Source organism: Lampris incognitus, chromosome 2 (assembly GCF_029633865.1).
Source record: "Lampris incognitus isolate fLamInc1 chromosome 2, fLamInc1.hap2, whole genome shotgun sequence".
Classification (NCBI taxonomy): domain Eukaryota; kingdom Metazoa; phylum Chordata; class Actinopteri; order Lampriformes; family Lampridae; genus Lampris; species Lampris incognitus.
Window position 1 is genome coordinate 99,089,275 of NC_079212.1, and position 18,044 is coordinate 99,107,318.

General features: G+C 41.1%; 1 protein-coding gene across 1 annotated transcript in view; it reads left to right on the plus strand.

The window, feature by feature from the left end:
• Positions 1-18,044, plus strand: part of ptprt (protein tyrosine phosphatase receptor type T) — a 442,632-nt gene that overhangs the window by 150,373 nt on the left and 274,215 nt on the right. Inside the window, exon 10 of the mRNA XM_056300890.1 lies at positions 9,703-9,812. Within this exon, the coding sequence (XP_056156865.1) occupies positions 9,703-9,812 (110 nt within the window). The remainder of the gene's footprint in view (positions 1-9,702; positions 9,813-18,044) is intronic.

Consider the following 18,044-nt stretch of genomic DNA (forward strand, 5'->3'; position numbering starts at 1 on the left):
TAGTGAGACCAAACGGCATCACCAGATATTCAAAATGCCCCAGGGGGGTGTTGAAGGCAGTCTTCCATTCATCTCCGTCTCGAACCCGGACCAGGTGGTAAGCATTGTGGAGGTCTAGTTTAGTGAACACTGTGGCTCCCTGGAGAGAATCAAAAGCAGAAGTCACGAGGGGCAGAGGGTACTTATTCTTGACTGTGATGTTATTGAGGCCTCTATAGTCAATACACGGCCGGAGGGTCTTGTCCTTCTTGGCCACAAAAAAGAACCCCACACCAAGGGGTGATGATGACGGGCAAATAAGACCAGCAGCCAAGGAGTCCTTGATGTACCTCTCCATGGACTCCCGCTCAGGCTTGGAGAGGCTATATAGGCGGCTGCTGGGGAGGGGAGCGCCCGGAAGCAGGTCAATAGCGCAATCATAGGGGCGATGAGGAGGCAAGGAGAGAGCTTGCTGCTTGTTGAACACGGCTTGGAGGTCATGGTACTCTGGAGGCACCAGTGACAGGTCAGAGGTCTCAGAGCTTGACACCTGACAGGGGACAGACTGAGGCGGAGCAGACTGGAGGCATATGGCATGACAGACGCTGCTTCACAACACTTGCATCCAAAAAGCTTTCATCAGCTCCAGAGTCAATTAAAGCCAAATGTTTAGTGGACTGACCTTTAAAACTGATGGTGGCTTGCAACTGGGTACGTGGACGAGGAGACAGAGGGCAGACAGTTGGGCTCACGAGGATCCTCCCCCTCCCTCGTGAGCCTGCTATTTTGACGGAACGGTGAGGGCAGGAGGCAAGAAAGTGACCAGGCTGACCACAATACAAGGAGCTGTTCTTGGTGATGCGGCGTTGACGCTCCTCCAGGTTGAGCCGGAAGCTGTCGAGTTGCATCGGCTCCGAAGCTGGGGAAGAGTCACGCCTCGGGCTTTCTCGGAGGACGGCAACCTCAGTCAAGCGAGCTCGGCCCCCAGAGTTTGGAGGTGTGGCCCGTGGTAAGTTGTTGTGACCAGGAAAGCGGCACGTCCTCTCTCGCCTCCGCTCCCGGAGACGGTTGTCCACACGAATGGCCAGGGTAACCAATTCCTCCAACCCTCCAGGCTCAGGGTAGGAAACCAATTCGTCCTTTATGGATTCACTTAGCCTGTTGGAAAAGCCGGCCTGGAGGGACTCATTGTTCCATCCGCTCTCCGCTGATAGCGTATGGAACTCAACTGAGTAGTCAGCGACGCTGCGGGAACCCTGGCGGAGAGAGATCAGTCTTTTTGACGCATCCTTTCCCCGCACGGGATGATCAAAAACATGGCGAAAAGCAGTGGTGAACTCAGCGTAGGATGAGGAAGTGGAGGCCCGCATCTCCCACACCGCAGTAGCCCAATCCAGGGCGCTTCCCCGGAGAAGACCCATGATGTAAGCGACTTTGGCTCCATCCGTGGAGTATGACTGGGGCTGCTGGTTAAACATAATCTCACACTGCATCAAAAAGGGGCGACAAAGTCCAAAATCTCCATCATACTTATCGGGCGGGGCAACCCATGGTTCCTTAGCCGAAGTTGATGGCGCTGGGGGTGGCGGAGCTGGAGGGGCGCATCCCGGGCTAGCGGAGGCACTAAGTTGGGTCTGGATTCCGGAGATCTTTGAGCTGAGCCCACGGAGGGCGTCAGCCATCCCCTGTAGCACCTGGCTGTGCTGGCCGAGGACCGATTCCTGGTTGGCTACAGCCTGGTAGACCGTGGCCAGGTCTGTGGTGGAATGGTCTGCTGGGTCCAGAGTGGCTGGAACGTACTGCCACGTATCGGGAAGGAACCCAAAAGCAGACGGGACAACCAGGTAAGGGAATAATCCAGTCTTTATTGAAGTGACCGATGTCGGGGGTAGAGCAGGAGGTGGCTCTGTGGCAGGCAGGCAGAAGTCCATGAATGGCGACGTTCCAGCGAAGACTGGTCCTTAGTGGAGGCCTTTTAAGGGTGAGGGCAATTGCCGGGGTGAAGGGGGGGTCAGCAGGTGTCAGCTGGCGTAGCAAGTGTCAGCTGGCGTAGCAGGTGTCAGCTGGTGTAGCAGGTTTCAAGGGCGATCGCTTTGATGTCAAGGGCGAGAGGCTGTGACATATAGTACTAACATATAATTTTGAAGGTGATTATTTTGAATATGTAAGTGGTGCAGTTGGTGTTAATACTCTTCAATAGGCCTCCTGCTCCATTTTCATGAAGTTCTTTGCGTTTGTACTTTGGCTCAGAGGAATGAATCTGAGGACCATTTTTATTTTTATTTTTTATTTTTTGAGAAAACATTTGAAATATACAAAGTTTACTGTTGTGTAACAGGAGACAAGCATTACAGAAAACAAAGAATATAGTATCGTCAAATGGAACCGCAATACATAAAGTGAATAGATGTGCTCAGGGTTCAGGTTTCAATCAAAGAATATTTTTTACCAACACACAGACTGTCTGTGAATGTTCTCATTCATCCAGGTCATGGCTATCCAAAGGAATTGAATCAAGTGCAACTGGACTTGGTATATATCCGTGAAGACGTTAGAACATCGGATCACAAAGAGCCATGCACATCAATAGCTCTGATAACGAATGGCGTGGCTAAACATTGGAACACAAAGAGCCATGGACATCAATAGCTAGGATAAATATTTGAGATTCATCACCAGACAGTCAGACTAGCTTGGTCTAGTCAGAAAGGCACGAACTGATGAAGCCTCTTGGATGAGAGGCGAAACGTCTTCACGGATATATACCAAGTCCAGTTGCACTTGAGTCAGTTCCTTTGGAAAACACACAGACTCTTCTTGGGTTTAATGTTTGCGCAATATTTAAAAGTTTCAAAATAAATATTAAAAATGGCTGTAAAAAACATAAAATTTGGCCATTGGTCAGAGAATTTGCTGGTGTGTATGTGATATTTGCTGAGAAATAAGATAAGATTGGTAAAGTACAAATCACCTATATTATTAAGGTCATCCTTCTTTACCCCAAACAATACATTCATCACTGTAAGCGTTTCTGTGTATAAAATTCACCATATCGGTCCAAAAGATTTTGGTATTCAGACATTCCCAAAGCACATTTAATGAAGTCTCTTTAACACAGCAGTTGGTGTCGAAATCTAGCTTGTATTAAGTGAAGCAAGTTGTTACTGGATAACATCCATGCATTATTTTTAAAGATAGCTCTTTTACTTTTTTAGTTAGTAAATATAAATGTGTATGTATATATATATAATATTTTGCTAACAGCCAAAACCATTTCCAGTAAATATTTCATAGATGTTGTTCCAGTAGTAGACAGCAGCATGTATGGTAACCACATCTCTCAAAGTTACATTCCTTATACATTTATTAATCGCTTTATTACTTAACGATGAACACTCTGCATAAATTTACATGTTGTAGAAGGAACTATACTTTCTTTACCTTTTGGAGTTGATAGTAAAAGCATTATAGCACCACTGGCTATAGCATCGAATCGTTTTCTTCTGCTTTCGGCTTATTTCCAGTTACTCAGGGGTCACCACAGTGGATTCTATAGTTTACATTGGTACCCTGTGTGGGCACAGCACCAATGATGGCCGTTGTTAACCCGGGCCTTGACCAATCCAGTATGGAGCCTTGACTGATCTGGTATGGTCTTGTCAATCTGCATATTGATTTGGCAGAATTTTACTTCTGATGCCCTTCCTGACACAACCACTAAACCTATGGACGGGGGAACAGGTAAAGTGCTGGCCATCCCAGTATCCATGGACTTGAGCCCATGCCTGTTCTTACGGCCAGAGATTCCCAAATGGTGTGCCACGGTAAAAAAATATGTTTGTAGAGTAAGCACCAGCTTAACATTTGTCCATAAAACACTGAAAGTTTCAGGGGAATCTTAGCGATATTGAAGTTACATTTTAAACATGTCTGTGGACCACCAACTGAACTAAAAACACGAGTGGGTATCAAAATCCAAACTCAAGATGAGTTCTTAAAATAAGATTTAATCTATTTAATTTTAAAGTTGGTATTCAGCGCTGAAAAATCCAGTGTATTGATGCCACCTTTGTAATGTTTACTCATCAATACACTTTTTATATGATGAGCCTTGTTTTTCCAAATAAAGTTTAAATATAACTTTATTTATTTTGTGGGTGCATCCAAAGTTATAGTCATGTAAATTGGAGAGAGCCCTTCTACTTTAGTTATCCGTGACCTGCCAGAGATAGATAAATCCCTTTGGAGCCATATATTAAACCTCTTCTGTAACACTTTTATAAAAAGGATTAAATTTCTCCATTCCTCTAGATTGTTGATCTTTTATTATGATTACACCATGATATTTCACCTTTTCTTTAACAGCTATATCAACAGTGTGAAATCATCTGCAAGTTGACTAATATATATTGTTTTTTTCTGCAATGGAAATACCTTTGATACTGCAATTAAAAATACATATGGTGAGACTGGACACCCTTTCCTAAGGCCTCATTTAATATTAAATCTTTTGGAAGTACAAAGTGGCAGTTGGATAGAACTATTTGTATTTTTATATGAGGTTCTAATTGCATTTCTAAAAGTTCTTCCTAAACTGAATATCTCCAATGCTTTATACATAGTTATGCTCAATAGTGTCGAAAGCCTTGTAAAAGTCCAGAAAAAGAATAAAACCTAATCTCTCCCCGCCTGCCGCCCAATGACTGCTGGGATAGGCTCCAGTATCCCTGCGACCCTGAGTAAGAATAAGTGGTTTGGATAATGGATGGATCTAATACTAGTCTTATATACTGATATATTTAAATATATATTGATATAGATATAGATAGATAGATAGATAGATAGATAGATAGATAGATAGATAGTTAGTGTATGCCTGCCAGACATACTATGTCAATCAATCAAGTTGCATTTTACATAGCGCTTTTCTAGCTGCAACAGCCGCTCAAAGCGCTGTACAGTTAATTAATTAATTCACAAAGACACACACACACATCCACACATCCACACATCATTGTGCAGTTAAACATTAAAACACCTTGTAATTGGTTCACTCGCTCCTGAGAGAGCGGCTCATTTCGCCACTCCTTTTTTTTTTTCCATATCGTGACTGAATTTTATCTGGGTAGGTCAAATGTGTTATGATCTTTGCAAATTTTTTTGACTTCACTTACATGATCCATAAATTGTTCTATTGTTGTAACTGACAAGTTTAGATTATACAGGGATTTGTAGAATGTGTGTGTGTATATATATATATATATATATATATATATATATATATATGGCCTGGCGGCCTTTTCCTGGGTGTCTCCCCGCCTGCCGCCCAATGACTGCTGGAATAGGCTCTAGCATCCCCGTGACCCTGAGAGCAGGATAAGCGGCACAGAAAATGGATGGATATGTATAGAGTTGTAATTCTGCCAGTTTTATTTACCTCTTGGGTAGGCTCCCAACAGCCACGCGACCCCGAGAGCAGGATACGCGGTTTGGATAATGGAAATAATGGATATTAAGATGTTGTTAAAGTAAATTATGTCTTAGATTAACTCTCTTTTAATTTTTGCTCTGGTTATCTTGGCTCCAGTTTCCCAAGTTCAAATTTAAGAAGTTCCCAATTTTTTTCCAAATGAATCCTCAATGGCTATATTCCATAATTGCTTTTTAACTTCATTCTAATAAATCATTGGATAAAAGTGAATCAGTGAGTTTGCAGTATACATTGCTTTTCTTGACTTTACAATGGGAAGACAAGACTGATATCTAGCAAAATTATTCGATGGTCAGATAGCGGAGCAGGTAAAATATAAACTCTATTAATGAAGTCGAAATTAGCCGAAGGCTTATTTGTCATTTAACAGAACCAATTTTGTTTTTCCACATGAAATATATCTTGTTAGGGTGTTTGAGTCTCCATATATCTTTTAAGTCTAGCCTAAACATAAGTTCTGTCATTGGAGCATTGGAGACTACATGTGATTTAGCAGGCTGTCAATGCCATCATTCAATGTGACATTAGAGTCTCTTCCTAATATTATTTAAAAAAGTCAAAGTCAAAGTATCTTTATTGTCCCTTGCAGGGAAATTAGTTTGCAGCCAGTATAAAAACTCTCACACAAAGACAAAACATACAAACACCAAGGCGGAATTGACAACAGGACATAGTGGGCAAGGAGAACCAAAGTAGTTCAAATATAAAATATATACACTACCGTTCAAAAGTTTGGGATCACCCAAACAATTTTGTGTTTTCCATGAAAAGTCACACTTATTCACCACCATATGTTGTGAAATGAATAGAAAATAGAGTCAAGACATTGACAAGGTTAGAAATAATGATTTGTATTTGAAATAAGATTTTTTTTACATCAAACTTTGCTTTCGTCAAAGAATCCTCCATTTGCAGCAATTACAGCATTGCAGACCTTTGGCATTCCAGCTGTTAATTTGTTGAGGTAATCTGGAGAAATTGCACCCCACGCTTCCAGAAGCAGCTCCCACAAGTTGGATTGGTTGGATGGGCACTTCTTTGAGCAGATTGAGTTTCTGGAGCATCACATTTGTGGGGTCAATTAAACGCTCAAAATGGCCAGAAAAAGAGAACTGTCATCTGAAACTCGACAGTCTATTCTTGTTCTTAGAAATGAAGGCTATTCCATGTGAGAAATTGCTAAGAAATTGAAGATTTCCTACACCGGTGTGTACTACTCCCTTCAGAGGACAGCACAAACAGGCTCTAACAGGTACTATTTAATGAAGATGCCAGTTGGGGACCTGTGAGGCGTCTGTTTCTCAAACTAGAGACTCTAATGTACTTATCTTCTTGCTCAGTTGTGCAACGCGGCCTCCCACTTCTTTTTCTACTCTGGTTAGAGCCTGTTTGTGCTGTCCTCTGAAGGGAGTAGTACACACCGGTGTAGGAAATCTTCAATTTCTTAGCAATTTCTCGCATGGAATAGCCTTCATTTCTAAGAACAAGAATAGACTGTCGAGTTTCAGATGACAGTTCTCTTTTTCTGGCCATTTTGAGCGTTTAATTGACCCCACAAATGTGATGCTCCAGAAACTCAATCTGCTCAAAGAAGTGCCCATCCAACCAATCCAACTTGTGGGAGCTGGTTCTGGAAGCGTGGGGTGCAATTTCTCCAGATTACCTCAACAAATTAACAGCTAGAATGCCAAAGGTCTGCAATGCTGTAATTGCTGCAAATGGAGGATTCTTTGATGAAAGCAAAGTTTGATGTAAAAAAAATCTTATTTCAAATACAAATCATTATTTCTAACCTTGTCAATGTCTTGACTCTATTTTCTATTCATTTCACAACATATGGTGGTGAATAAGTGTGACTTTTCATGGAAAACACAAAATTGTTTGGGTGATCCCAAACTTTTGAACGGTAGTGTATAATATATTTTCATATTTGTATATTTAAAAACATATATAGTCAATTTTGTTGTTTGTTATTTCAATAAATTCTATATTTTTTATTGATATAACTATAGATTTTACCACATAAATGCAACTTATCATAACCAAAAGAAAAAAAAAGATCAGGTCGATCAGATAATGAAAATAAAACTTCCCCACTGAATTTGTGCATTAACTTTAAAACACCTTTAGAGCGTTTTGTTCCATGAGGAAGCCACGTCTCCTCACCTCGTAGTGCTTTGCAGAAACTGGAATTGTTTGGCCCTGAATGTGTTTCCTGTGTAAAATATAAGTCCGATTTTAGACTCTTTGCATAAAGAAACACTGTTTCCCTTTTTGTCTTATGTCTCGATACCCTAGCACTAAAGAAACTATATTTAAAGAAGAAATGATGAAAGAGTGAATTATTAACTTCTAAACGAGCTTAGAACCCTGAGAAAAGAACAGAACAGCAATAATTTCGATAAATGATCATTATCATTTATTGTTCAATAAAGATGATAAAGAATTATTGAGAAAGGTAAGACGGACAGGGACAAAATCAGGAAAATGAAAGAGGGAAAAAACAATAAAACATGGTAACATGTTAGTGAACTGTCCTTTTTTTAATTGACACATACAGGGACACACATACAAACAAGAGAGAGACAGATGGTAAAACATATATGGACGGATAAGGGAGAGAAGGAGAAACCTAGAGAGGAAGGGAGAGACAGCTGTTGACGTAATGAAACACCATTCAATGTTTGGCATGCTGAAAGTTAATCAAGTTATGATTAATGTGTTACAGCCACCATTATCTTTTCACTGAGGACTGTTTTCGTCTGTCTGCCCTCAAAATACATAGGAAAACACACATTATAAATTATCACAAATTATAGAAGTTGTATGCAGACACTCTCTCTCTCTCTCTCTCTCTCTCTCTCTCTCTCTCTCTCTCTCTCTCTCTCTCTCTCTCTCTCTCTCTCTCTCTCTCTCTCTCTCTCTCTCTCTCTCTCTCTCTCTCTCTCTCTCTCTCTCTCTCTCTCTCTCACACACACACACACACAGACACACACACACACACAGAGTGAGTGATAAGGTGTTGAATAGAAATGGCAGCAACTAATTATGTTTCTTTGTTAGGGTAATTTGATATGCTCCACAAGCTGGGGACTTAATCAACACCTTTGGAATTACTAATCAAAATATGGCTTCTCCCTTAGTCTCTGTGTGCCTGTGTGTGTGTGTGTGTGTGTGTGTGTGTGTGTGTGTGTGTGTGTGTGTGTGTGTGTGTGTGTGTGTGTGAGATAACTCCCTCTGGCATTTAAACATTTGAATCTGTTACGTTTTTGATGAATAGTGCTGTCTAGCCACCTGCACAAGAAATACGTTTTGTGTGGCATCATAGATACCACATAGACTGACAGATATAGATAGACAGATAGACAACTTCATTGTTCTACATTGTTCTAAGAAGTAGGAAGAGATTTCAAATTACTCATACTGGAGATTTTCCTTGCACTCGATGTTTTTTAGAAAATGTGGATGTTGGAAAACTATTTGCATGTTATTAAGGAAATGCTGTGGTGCATCAAACTCACACGATCAATTTGTCGCTGAAAACAGTACGGTGTTTTGCATGTTTTATAAAGTAATGGAAGCCTACTGTAGTTGTCAGAAGGTTTCCGTTTTGTACTTTCTGGCATTTAGCTGAAGCCATTTTCCAAATGAATTTATCGTTTGGGTTGGATTATTTTGCTTTAAATATTAATACATTATATCAGACAGAATATTTTTAATCCCTTTGGTGACTTTTAAATGGTTTCAACAGGAATAGTGGGTCACAGAACAAACATTTAATAAAAAGGAAAAAAAGAAAAAGAAGATGTGATTTGTCTACCAATTTCACAGAGTATGCTTTTAACCAAGCACCAAGAATTAATCTAGTTTTAAGTATGTGCTGTCACTCAATCTCAAAGAGAATCAGTCACTTTTTTTTTAATGGCGGAGTTCTGAGTTTTGAAGTTTTCTAACACTCATCTGGCCCAGAACAAACTATCATGGAGCAATGTGAGCAAAAGCAAAATGGAATTAAAAAGCAGAACAGAATGTGAAAATGTTTAATCAAATTCAATTCAACAAGCTGTATGGTCATTAACTACAACTCAGCAGTGTTTTCTGGCAAAGCAATGCTTGTCCCAACAATGAATCAAGCAGTAAGGAATGCTGCAGGTTGTTATTTATAGTATTCTCCACAAAGTGTTTAATCTCTCCCTCTCTTCATATCTTTCTTTCTCATTGTCTCTCTGCAGTACCTGGTTCAGTGCCAATGGAGTCCCTCCAGAACACCCCTTATGAAGAGAAGATTTTCATGCAGTGGAAAGCTCCTAATGAGACTAATGGGATCATCACACTCTATGAGGTCAGTTGGTGCCCTTCAAGGCTTGCAGATATGCAGGGCAACTGTTTGGGTCATCTTGATGAGCGAGGTGGGTTGCCTAATGGTCAGGGTTGCAGGTTTAGCAACAGAAAGATGTTTGCGTCAAATCCTAGGATGTGTTGAGAATCTGAATGGAGACAGTAAATGAGAGAAACATTCTTCTCTCTGTTGGTGACTTTTGAGGGGCTCCTTTTCCAATCCAGTCTCACAAAACATTTGCGTGTAACTTATTTATGTAGTTCCTGTTGATGGACAACATTGTGTCACATGCATACAATGCAAATAGGGCTAAATGTGGCTACACCACATATGAGAATACACATATATAGTGCTGAGAAAAAGTATTTGCCTCCTTGATTTCCTGCACTTTTGCATAGCTGTCACTCTTAATTGTTTCAGATCGTCATACAAAATGTAAAATAAGATGAATAGAACTCGAGGAAACACAAAATTCAGTTTTAAATTATCATTGTATTTATTTAAGGAAAAAGGTTTATCCAACACCAACTGACCTTTCATGTAAAAGTGATTGCCCCCTTAGTTACTCAATCAACCAATTAACTAAATTTAATTGAGAATTGGATTCAGTTACAGCAGACACACACAGGCTTGATTACTGCCAGCCCAGTTGGATCTAAACATGACTCATATAGAACCCTACCATCAATATGAAGTGGTCTACTGGGTGTCAACGTGCAGCACCCTATGCCACCATCAAAACAAATTCCAGAAGAGATTAGAAAAAAAGTTGCTGAGTTGTCCTGACATGAACCCCTTCGAGATGCCATTGCAGGACCTTAAATGAGCACTTCATGCTCAAAAACGCTCAAATGTTGCTGAATTACAACAATTCTGCAAAGAAGAGTGGGCCAGAATTCTCCCACAATGATGTAAAAGCCTGATCTCCAATTATAGGAAGCGTTGCAATTGTTGCTACTAAAGGTTGCACAACCAGGGGGACAATTACTTTTTCCACATGGGTGTTATAGATGTGAGGTCATTTTTTTCCTTCAATAAATGAAACGATCATATCAAATCAATTTTATTTGTATAGCCCAATATCACAAATTACAAATTTGCCTCAGTGGGCTTAACAGCAACACAACATCCTGTCCTTAGACCCTCTCATCGGATAAGGAAAAACTCCCTAAAAAACCCCTTTAACAGGGAGAAAAAATAGGAAGAAACCTCAGGGAGAGCAACAGAGGAGGGATCTCTCTCCCAAGACGGACAGCGTGCAATGGATGTTGTGTTCACTCAATTTACATAATACAACATTGAAAGAGGATAACACAATTATAATGGACATACAATTTATGAAGAACATGATGCACAGGATGCCAAGCAGTGTCCACGTGCCAACGGAGCAGTCCAGGACCCAAGGTACGCGACCAGCATCATCATGTAATAAGAAAAACTTAGGTGAGGAGTGGAAGGGCAGGCAGCATCCAAATGGCGGCCACCATCACCACGGAGACCTGGGAGGAGAACCGACTGCACATGCATGCAAGAGAGACTCACATGACACCATTCAAACACAGAAAAAGAGAAAGGAGAAGACATCATTCAGAGAGAGAGCAAAGACATGTTAGAGAAGAGAACAGTTTGCAATAGTCATTAGCCATAATCAATTAAGTCATAAATTCGTCATAATCTAAACTCGATAATCTCGTCGGCAGAAGAGTGGTTGGTAAATTAATTGAGACAGAAAACCAACCCGCCATCCAGTACAGGTTGTGAAGCACTCAAAGGCAACTAATTGTAAACTAAGGCAAAAAGATGAGTTTTAAGTTTGGATTTAAAGGACTCAGCAGATTCCGGTTGTCTGATGGCAGCAGGCAGTTTATTCCACAAAAATGGAGCCCGATAGGAAAAGGCCCTGCCACCAGCTGACTTCTTTTTAACTTTGGGTAAACACAGGAGCCCTGTATTTTGAGAATGAAGTGCTCGAGATAGCATGTAAGGTTTAAGGAGATCAGACAGGTAGGATGGAGCAAGCCCATTTAGGATTTTATAAGTCAGCAGAAGCACCTTGTATTCTGATCTAACATGGATAGGAAGCCAATGAAGGGAGGCAAGAATTGGTGTAATATGGTCAAATTTCCTAGTTTTAGTTAGGATTCCAGCAGCAGCATTCTGAACCATCTGAAGACTTTTAGTACTAGAATGTGGCAGACCTGAGAACAGAACATTACAGTAATCAAGTCTGGATGAAACAAATGCATGTATTAGAATCTCTGCGTCAGCCATGGAGAGAAAAGACCGAATTTTAGATATGTTACGTAAATGAAAAAAGGCAGTCTTGGTGATTTCTTTACAGTGACCAAGCTGGTCATTTTGACCGTTTTGGATTTTCAAAGTTTAATAAGTGTGTGAAAAAAAGAAAAAAAAAAGATACAGACCTGCTGCTCCCTGAATGCTCCTAAAACTGCATGTATTTGCATTAAAATGAGTTTTAGATCAATTGCACAAGAAAAAAAAAGTTATGATAAGATCTACCTAAAACGACCATGACCGGTCAAAATGACCGCACGTAATTTGCACATGATCATGCGCTTCAGATCACTATTTATGATGTGTGTTGGTCACATAATTTCCTTCGCGAAGTTTATTGCTCTGTCCTAGAAACAAACTAGCATTCTCCAGTGCAGAGTAATAGTCTAAATTTGATTTTTGATTATTGCCAACATGTCTGGTTACAGATGCCGTTACAGACACACCATGACTACCACCGAGGTGTTGCAGTATTTACAGGTGTTGGACAGCGGTGATTTTTAAGTTGTTTGAAAAATAGTATTTAAGTTGTTAAAATGTTAATTTTGGTATCAGTAATTTCTTAACAGACATATTAACATATGTAATGCATTAATATCTCAATTGGGTATTTATTTTGACAGACTATAGAGTTTAAAAACCAAATGACCGCCCATGGTCGTTATAGTAGTTGTTAAGTTCCGGTCGTTGTTTGGGACTGTTTCAGTGGCTATTTTCAGTTCTTTTTTTTTTTACATTTCATGTTTTATAGGCCTTGTTACGTTTGTATGTGTTTTCCATTTTGTTTTTCAGGTACTATTTTCACTTTTTCAATTTTGCTATTTAATTTTGACCATGCCGCTCTGAAGTTGAAATTGTTTAAAAATGGTATTATAGTTGTAAAATTTTTAATTTTGGTTTCAGTCATTTCCTAACAGACACCCTAACATATACAATGCATTAATATCTCAACTGGGTATTTATCTTGACAGAATATAGAGTTTAAAATCCGGCGGTAATTTTGACCGCCCATGGTCATTTTAGGTAGGAGTGAAATCTTGGTCGTTCTAGTGTTAAAAACAATTTCGTGCTTACTCAGGTTCTCCTTGTCCTATTACATTTTGTGTGAAGATCTGAAACCATTCATTGTGCCAAATTTGCAAAAATAGAGTAAATCAGGGAAGGGCAAATACTTTTTCGTGGCATTGTAAAGGCCTTTACACAATGGGGGTGTTTGTTTTTTTGTGCAATTATTTCGCATGTCAATATATTTTTTCAAACTTGTTTTTGTCATAAGTACTTTCACACAAAATGTGACTATTATGTGGTGAAAAGCCACTTGTTTTTTTTTCTGGAACAAGGTTGATTTTTCTGAGCTTTCACACCGTGAGTACAGGCATCAACCAATTACGCTGTGCGGAATGGATGTCATGTCACAACTCCTGATGACAATGGCAGACCTGTTGATTGTTTGTGTTTCTCATTACTCTGTATTGTATGACAACATTATAAAGAAAATGAACTCAAGGACAACATGTGGGAAAAGGATGCTGAATATGGAGCTGCCAGGGAAGAGGAAAATAGGAAGGCCAAAGAGGAGGTTTAGTTGTGGTGAGAGAAGACATGCAGGTGGCTGGCGTGACAGAGGGAGATGTAGAGGACAGGAAGAGATGGAAATGGATGATCACCTGGGAGCAGCTGAAAGTAGGAGTAGTAATAGTAATAGAACTCAAGGATAACATGTGGAGGAGCATCGCCGAACAAGTAGGCTATCAGGATAGTGATTAGCTTGTATAGTTTACTTTTGGCTGTAGTAGAGTTGATAGCAAGGCAACCCTTGCTAACCCAGAGGTGGTTGTGTTGAACCGAAATGAAGGAAGTGCGCCTGGCGGGCGTACTGGAACCTGCTGGGTTGAGTCGCCCTTGCATCATGCAAATTTTCAATTTTTTTTATCATTGCCATTATGAATAGTTTTGATGCAAAATATTCGCAGGTGAGTAATTCACATTTTCAGGTCGTTTATTTGTCACATCTCTGGTGTGTAAAGGCCTTAAGTCTGGCCTCACAAGATAACATGTTAACATATCAAATCATGTTCCATCACATGCACGCAATGCATTTCAACATATTGATGAAAGAGGACGTTCTTCAGGACCTTTAAGGTAACAAATGGCCACCCAAGATCACGCTGTTTCATACTCATAGTCGCGAAAATTAATCTATTGAATCGTCTGTCTTATGCGTGCTCAATAATGCAGGTAAGGAATTCGCATAAGTTGAATCAGTTCATCTGGACTCAATGTTTATTGAGAGAAACGTTTCATCACTCCTCTAATTACTCTTTTCAGTCTCAGCTGACTGCAGGTATCCCCACCCTTATAAACAATACATTGGCATAACCACCAAAGCAACAATCGGTTTCATATGCAAGTTGCCCAGACCATTAACTAAAGTTACAATGGCCATGTGTACTGTTCAGAGGATTGGGGAATAGTTGGAATCACAAGACGGTGTAAGACGGTGTAAGACGGTGACACATGTACACCCCCCCCCCCCGGTTCAGGGATGGTCGTTCCCTCTTTATATAGATGGCCTTTTTGACTCCCCGTTCAAACCCGCATTCCTCTCTATCAAGGATGTGCACATCCTCATCCTTGAAGAAGTGGCCACTTGCCTGTAGATGGGTGTAGACTGCGGAGTCCTGGCCTGATATGTTAGCTCTTCTGTGTTGTGCCATCCTTTTGGCCAGCGTCTGTTTGGTTTCCCCAATGTACAAGTCGCGGCAATCCTCCTGACACTTAACAGCATATACTATATTGGGCTGTTTGTGCTGGGGGACTCCATCCTTGGAGTGGACCAACTTCTGGCGCAACGTGTTTTGGGGTTTGAAAGCAACTGAGACGCAATGTTGGAAAATACGTGTCTCAGCTTTTCCGACACTCCCACCACATATGGAATCACCACTGGTTTATGCTCAGACAGCTGTTGTCCTTTTCCTCTCTTTGATTGGTTAATGTAATGTTTTGGTGTCTTCCTGACTTTGGCAAATACCCAGTTAGGATAACCACACTTAACCAGGGCCTGTTTAATGTGGGATTTCTTCCCTACCCCGTCTGCTGTGTCAGTGGGGACATTGTCAGCTCAGTGGTCCAGCGTCCTGATGACTCCTAGTTTGTGCTCCAGTGGATGATGAGAGTCAAACAAGTACTGATCAGTATGGTTGGATTGGAGTAAACATTAACAATCAACTGTCCCCATCACCAATTGCAATTTCACAGTCTAAGGAGGCTAACCTGTCGTTTTTCACATCCTCCCTGGTGAACTTGATGTGGCTGTCCACAGAGTTGATGTGGTCGGTGAAATGTGGTAGGTCTAGAGATTTAACGTGAACCCAGGTGTCATCCACAAATCTGAACCAATGGCTAGGTGATGTCCCTGGATAGGACATCAGAGCCCTCTTTTCCACTATCTCCACATAGAAGTTGGCACTAAAGGTGAAACTGGGGAACCCATAGCACACCCATGCCTCTGCCTATAGTACTGCCCCCTGTATGTGAAGTACGTGGACTGAAGACATAGTTACAGGAGCAGACACACTTGGTCAGTGTTAATGGTTCTATTGTTAAGGCTGGGGTCATCTTGTAATTTCATACATAAGTTCATTCATATTGAATCATGTCCTGGACCACTATTGTCTGACTTTTTTTTTGCCACACAGTGAAATTTGATCTCGTGCATTTTAAATGGGAACATTTCTCAGACTTTTTCCATGCTGGACTGAAAAACTTCAGAAGGTGGGGCAGCCCAGTCACCAGAATAAAATGTTGGCATTTTACGTATCTACAAACCACAGATACCTTAAAATCGCAACATTTCTGAACCAAATATACATTTTATATCAACATTTCAACTTATAGCCAACGTTGGTGGAGCCGGCGTGCATGTCACATGACTGTCAAGTTTCTTTCTGCAAAAATAAAAATAAAATGCCTGACATGCCTTTTATTCTCAGTGGAAAATGCAATATTTTAAGATAGTTTCGTCATTAAAATGCATTTTGATGATGTTTCTTGCGAGAAATCTGCATTTTATTTTCATTGTCGTCATTCAATGAATTATATGATCTTAAGTTTGTTAGTTATTACGAAGATAATTTCAGGTCTCACCAGAAAATTGTTGGAATGGGCGTCCGGGTAGCGTGGCGGTCTATTCCATTGTCCACCAACACGGGGGTCCCGGTTCAAATCCCCGTGTTACCTTCAGCTTGGTCAGGCGTCCCTACAGACACAATTGGTCGTGTCTACGGGTGGGAAGCCGGATGTGGGTATGTGTCCTGGTCGCTGCACTAGCGCCTCCTCTGGTCGGTCGGGGTACCTGTTCGGGGGGGGGAGACTGGGGGGAATAGCGTGATCCTCCCACGCGCTATGCCCCCCTGGCAAAACTCCTCACTGTCAGGTGAAAAGAAGCGACTGGCGACTCCACATGTATCGGAGGAGGCATGTGGTAGTCGGCAGCCCTCCCCGGCTCGGCAGAGGGGGTGGAGCAGTGACCGGGATGGCTCAGAAGAGTGCAGTAATTGGCTGGATACAATTGGGGAGGGAAAAAAAAGAAGGAATTTTTTGGAATAGTGTTTCCGACATTGAACACAACCCCAAAATACATTTCTACAATGCTTGCTTAAATATCCTAAATCAAACAACATTTGTATGATTTTTTTTTTCAAATAAACCACCCGAATGCAGTATAGTTTAAGTTTCAGCTTCAGTAAGTCTGCCTTTTCAAACCTAACCCTAACCCAAGCTATTCAGGCCCCATACCTGTGTAAATGCCCTGGCTTGTTAGCAGGATGGCAATATGTAAACATGACTAAACAAACAAACAAAATAACAGTGATGAAATAAATCACGTTGACACATTGCAATCCTGCTGACCATCCAGGGTGTTACTACAGGTATGGGGCCTAAATTGCTTGGGTTAGGGTTCGGTGTGAAAAGAAAGAGCTCACATTTCATGGGGAAAATAAGCTTCAAAGTACACCAAAATTACCAGTTTGGTTGTAAATAAGTAAAAAACGATTACCTTAAATGGTGTTTGTCACTATCTTGCTCAGGCAGCTCAATGTCAGGAGTCTCCAGCACCTCCTGTGCTGTGTCCTCTCTGTCCGTCTCTGTCTCCAGAGATGGACAGGAGGGGAAAGAGAAGGGCAGAAATAGACAATTCAGGGAAAACGAAGGCGGGCAGGAGATAGTGGGGGGAGAGAAAGAAAGCGAGGCTGTACTAGTCAAAAATAGATATAGAGATATAAAATTAGAGGGAGAAACAGAACCAGAAAAGAAGCAATAAAGGAGAGCGAAAGAGCAGATTAGAAACCCAACAAACCAAAACAGAGACAAGGGAAGACCGAGACAAAGTACTGTTGAAATGCAGGAAGAGAACGTTGGAGAAGAGAAATACAGCAAGAGATGTCTCTGTTTGTTTGTGAGTGTTTCTGTGTTTGCATGCTTATGTGCGTTTATGAAAGCCTTCTTAAGTGTATGGGCATGCTTTGTGTGTTTGTGTTTGTGCATGTGTGTGTCTTACTATGTGCATGACTGTAATCTGTATTAAGCAGTAAACACGCAGCTCGATTTTTAGATCCGCCATATGTTGAATGAATTATTGATCCGTACTCTTATTTCCTGTCTGCCTTCGTACTGGGTCTTGAAGCTACCTCAGATACTTCAGTGTGTATGGGTTTGTGTGTGTTTTTCAGATATTGGAAGTTAGTGAGCGAGTGAGGGAGAGTCCTGGCTTGAGCACTTGCACATGGTGGTGGTGGTGATGTTGGTGGTGTGTGTGTGTGTGTGTGTGTGTGTGTGTGTGTGCGTGCGTGCGTGCGTGCGTGCGTGCGCGCGCGTAGATGCTGGTCCAAAACTATGTTTTTCAGAATCAATTTCTCTACCATATTTTGAATTCTTATC